This window comes from Trachypithecus francoisi, unplaced genomic scaffold, assembly GCF_009764315.1.
Source record: "Trachypithecus francoisi isolate TF-2019V2 unplaced genomic scaffold, Tfra_2.0 Lachesis_group20, whole genome shotgun sequence".
Taxonomy (NCBI): Eukaryota; Metazoa; Chordata; class Mammalia; order Primates; family Cercopithecidae; genus Trachypithecus; species Trachypithecus francoisi.
Window position 1 is genome coordinate 52562048 of NW_022681466.1, and position 4929 is coordinate 52566976.

Sequence of the window (4929 nt, forward strand, 5' to 3'; positions counted from 1 at the left end):
CCCATCTTAGCTTCCGGCACCTACGTGGGCAGAAAACCCAAAGTTCGGCCGGGCGCGGTGCCTCAAGCCTGTAATCCCAGCACTTTGGGAGGCCGAGACGGGCGGATCACGAGGTCAGGAGATCGAGACCATCCTGGCTAACACGGTGAAACCCCGTCTCTACTAAAAATACAAAAAATTAGCCGGGTGAGGTGGCGGGCGCCTGTAGTCCCAGCTACTCGGGAGGCTGAGGCAGGAGAATGGCCTAGACCCGGGAGGCGGAGCTTGCAGTGAGCTGAGATCCAGCCACAGCACTCCAGCCTGGGCGACAGAGCGAGACTCCGTCTCAAAAAAAAAAAAAAAAAAGAAAACCCAAAGTTAGTAACTTTGAACAGTTCCATCAATGTTAGTAACTCAAGGGCCAAAGTGATGGACTAAACTGCCAGTCGAGTCAATCTCTGGTTCGCCCTCATGATGACAGAGTGTTTTAAGGTAGTGAGGTAGTGCTTAGTTTCAAGGTAGCCTCCCTTCCCCTCATGCATTACCTGGTGTATGTGTGCAGGAATGTGGATCCTCTATACATGCCTGGGGTTGTGAGTGTGGGGAGCGGCCTCCAGTGTGCTGGGGTATACCCCGGGGCCTCTGCAAGTGCTTCACCCATAGATGCTCCTGTGACCTGGTCACAGGGGTCACCAGGCCCATGGAGGCTTACAGTGTGGAAGTTGGAGGCTTCACCATAATCTGTGGCCTGAGCTTGGCCTCAGGGAATATTCCTGGGTGGTGTCAGCTTTACATCCTCCTTACTCATGGTCATAGGGGAGCAGCGACTCTCTGGGACTGTGGGATGGGTGGTAAAAGAATTTACCAAGACAAACGTAGGTAAAGAAAGGCAGATTTATTGGACACCACAGAGTTTACATGTTTGTGGTGATGTGGGTGTGTACAATTATGTACAGTGCATAATGATGGATGAAAATAATAGATGCTGATGTTAATGTTTTATGTATTTAATATCCTATGTTTTTTATTGTTATTTTAGGGTATATGCTTACTACTTTTTTTTTTAAGTTAACTGTGAAGCAGCCTCGGGCAGGTCCTTCAGGTTTCCAGAAGAAGGCATTATTATCAAGGAGATGACAGCCCATGTTACTGCCCCTGAAGACCTTCCAGTGGGACAAGATGTGGTGGTAGAGGACAGTGAAATTGATGATCCTGACCCTGCTTAGGCTTAGGCGAAAGTATATGTTTGTGTCTTGGTTTTTAACAAAAACGTTTTAAAAGTGAAATAAATAAATAAATAACGAAAAAAGCTGATAGAATAAGTTTAAAAGGAAAGAAAATATTTTTGTATAGCTATATAATTTGTGTGTTTTCCTGTTGATCTGTTTGAGATAGGGTCTCACTCTGTCACCCAGACTGGAGGGCAGTGGCACAATCACAGCTCACTGTGGTCTCAACCTCTTGAGCTCCAGAGATCTTCCCACCTCACTCAGGAGGACGCCAGTCCTGCAGGCAGACATCAGGCCCCAGATGGACCCTGGACTCAAGGTGTACACCAGGCCCCAAGTTGACACCCAGGCCCCAGATGGACACCAAAGCCCTAGGTGAACAGTAGGCCCATTTGAACACCAGACTTCTGTGGACATTTGGCCGCAGGTAGACACCATGCCTTAGGTAGATACATAGGCTCCAGGTGGACATTAGACCCAAGGTACACAGCCAGTTCCCAGGAGAACATCAGGCCCAGGTGAAAACTCAGGCCTTAGGCGCACATCTGGCCTTAAGTAGACACCCAGGCCCCAGGTTGATACTCAAGTTCCAGGTGATCACCAGACCCCAGGTGGACACAAGGCCTTAGGTGAACAACAACACCCAGTAAGCCATCAGGCCCCAGCTGGATACAGTCCCCAGGTGAACACAAGGCCCCAAAAGGAGCATAGGCCCAAGGCAGACATCAGGCCCTAGGTGGACATCAGGCCTGAGGAGGACATCCGGCCCCCGGTGAACATCAGGCACAAGTGTCTAAGCAGGCCCTGGGTGAACATAATGGTGTCTAGATAAGGAGTTGTCCTGGGGGGAGGGTGAGCAGTCAGCAGCCCAGTGGAGTCCTGAGTAGGACATATGGAAGAAAGGGGCCAAGGGGACGGAACCTTAAAGAAGCGACCTCACTTCCTTGATGACACATCCAACAGAATTTAGAAGTGTGGTAACCAGGCGCCCAGATCCTAGGGTCAGCCCCGTAACCAGCTCACTTGGTGGGAGACGCTCGAGAGAGCAAGATGTTCTCGTGTTGCTTCCCCACTTCCAGAGGCTGCTGCTTCAGGAATGGAGGGAGTGAGAGCCTTTTCCGAGGATGCCGAAGAAGGCTCATCCCTCACCCCAGACGCCTGTGGCCCTTTGTAAGAAGGCGCACCCAGGTACCACAGGGCAGCCCGGGGCAGGCCCTAGCGGGCCAGGCCACACCAGAGATCCCATCGGGGCTGCATCTGCACATTGTCCCTGTCCAGGAGGAGATTCGGGAGCCCATGGAGGTGCAGGCACAAGGTGAGGTGGCCTGCAGTCTGGAAGACTTTGTGGGGGCGGTGTTTAGGGGCTGGAACTCCTTTAAAGTCAGTGAGGTTGTTTCTGTGTTTGGAAATTCCAGTGGAAAGTGACTGACGCTGGGGACCCTTTCTCCTTTTTCAGCTCCTGGTCCATATGCAGAAATAGGAGCACTTCCAGCACCAGCTGTTGAGCCAGAGCCAGCATGGGAAGAGACCCCTCCAGAGACAGTGCTGGAGCTGGAGGGAGCTCCGGCCAAGGACCAGCCCAATAAGGAGCTGACTGAAATCATGGCACCTACTGTAGCCACTGGCCTTAGCCCAGCAACTGAAAACGTGGCTGTAGAGAGAAGTCGGAGGGAGGGGGTGACCAACACGGCCCCAGCCAGCAGCTCCCGTGCTGCCCCTAGTCCTGGGCTCGGTGGCAAACATGGAGGCGGAGACCAGGGTTTTGAGCCTGGGCTCGTCTACCTTGCTGGAGAGAGGCTTGTCTCATTCACTAGAGCTGCAGTCCTGTTGCTGCAGGTCCTGTTTATTCTACTGCTGCTGGTGGGGTCTATCTGTGTGCAGGCGATGCTTGAGGGCATTAAAAGAAGGCTGAGAGGAAGAATTCTAGTAGCTCCTCCTGCACCCAGAGGCCGCCTCCTCCAGGTATGGATGTCTGTCTGCAACTGGGCATCCAGGCTGTTTGCCCCTGTCGTGCTGCCCAGGACAGGCTCTTAAAAGGCGGGCAGAGGGTGAGGGGACCAGGAGGCAGCTCCAAAGGGTACAGCAAGCAAAGCTTTTAAAGACAGCACTTGTGCCCTAGGCTGTCCATGCCACCACTTGCCCTAGCATTTATTAATAGTGTTAGAATTACTAGTTGATGAAACAATATTTCTATAAAGTTTAATTTCTGAAACTCTGTGCCTTTTTGAACTCCCTAATGTTAGACGGTGTTTTTGAGGCGATCCTGAAAATCTCTGATAGCTGTGTCTTTTGTTGTGGTTGTTTGTGTGATTGAATTACCATCGAATCAACTGTTATTGGAAACCTTTCAGGTATGGCTTTTAGAAGACCTTGACCTACTCTTGCCTGTTTTGACTCTCTGGTTTATTGTAGAAAGAGGGATGATGTAGGCTCATGTCTCTGGCAGATCAATCACCTTTTGCCATCAAGGATTTGGCATCAGAGTTTCCAAGAATGATGTATGCAAATTGACATGCTGGCACTTTGGCTAATCTGGGTGTCAAAACAGAATGCCATAGACTAGGTGGCATAGGAAATTGATTTCTCACAGTTCTGGAGACGGCAAAATCCAAGGTCAAATGGTCAGGAGATTCCATGTCTGCAGAGGGCTGGCTTCCTGGTTCATAGACAGCCATCTTTTACGGTGTCCTTACATGACAGAAGGGATGAGGGAGCTCTCTGCAGTCCCTTTGATAGGGGCACCAATTCCATTCATGAGGTCCCTGCCTTCATGAACTTAATCACCTTCCAAGGCCCCACCTACAAATACCATCACATGGAATTAGAATTTGACACATGAATTTGAAGAGGACAGTAACATTTGCTTTACAGAATCAGGTCTCCCCGAGCCATATGCACTCACAGGAAATCTATAATCATCTGTTAAGTATTTGCTGGTCCCCTTTGGGATTAGGGAATTTTTTTTCTTTAAGAAAAATGATCTTTCATGTGATCCATGGTTTATTCATAGAAAAGCACTGTGAGTTCACACACTTGCTAAAAAGAAGGGCAATGGTGACACAAAAATGACAGTGACCTCTCTCTCTCTCTCTCTCTCTCTCTCTCATTTTAACCAACCCATTGGGCTGAGACGTTGTAGGGGCCCTTGGCTGGGCAGTAGGACTTGCGTAGCCACAAACGGCAAATACATCTTTTTGGTCAGTTTGGAGTAGAAAAGGTGACAGTTTGTCAACAAAAGAAAAAGTAAAGCAGATGGAGAAGTTCTTAGTTTGCTTTCTAGCTATACCACCTCTTCCCTATGAAACCCCATCCCCAAATCAGGAACCAAGACATAAAAGAGTAAACACCAAGGCACTGGTAACCAACTGACTCTTCTGAATGCCCTTGCTATCTCCTACAACAATTCCAGGCTGAGCATAGGGGTCAGGAAGGTGGCAGGAACACGATGATTCCCTGTGGAGGTCAGCCAGGGCTAAGACAGGGCTGCTCACTAGGGCTAGAAATTAGGAAGGAGAGGCTAAGTGCAGACCAGCCCTAGCCTCCAAGTCAGCAAGCAATGAGACTGTGACAAAAGCAGGCAGAGGAAGCTCGAGGTAGAAAGGCAGGGCAAGAAAGCAAGTACGGGGCGAGAAGAGAACTGTGAAGCGAAAGCAGCCGATCTGATGGCAGAGAGAGACTGGTGCTTAGAAGCTCATTTGGGGAGAGAATGAATAGAGGAGGC

The 4929-nt window shown here is 49.9% G+C and overlaps 1 protein-coding gene across 1 annotated transcript; it reads left to right on the top strand.

Moving 5' to 3' along the window:
* The first annotated feature begins 1010 nt into the window (after positions 1-1010).
* On the top strand, positions 1011-3443 carry LOC117066428 (CMT1A duplicated region transcript 15 protein-like protein). Its single transcript, XM_033181788.1, has 2 exons — positions 1011-2523; positions 2665-3443. Exons 1-2 carry the CDS (start codon positions 2259-2261, stop codon positions 3240-3242), a joined length of 843 nt encoding a protein of 280 aa, XP_033037679.1. The 5' UTR covers positions 1011-2258; the 3' UTR covers positions 3243-3443.
* The last annotated feature ends 1486 nt before the right edge of the window (positions 3444-4929 follow it).

What these genes read in the sequence shown, in the direction of transcription:
- LOC117066428 (XM_033181788.1), top strand. Translation starts at nt 2,259, where the DNA reads ATGTTCTCGTGTTGCTTCCCCACTTCCAGAGGCTGCTGCTTCAGGAAT. An exon ending in CATGGAGGTGCAGGCACAAG is followed by an intron (nt 2,524 to 2,664) that starts GTGAGGTGGCCT and finishes CTCCTTTTTCAG; the next exon opens with CTCCTGGTCCATATGCAGAA.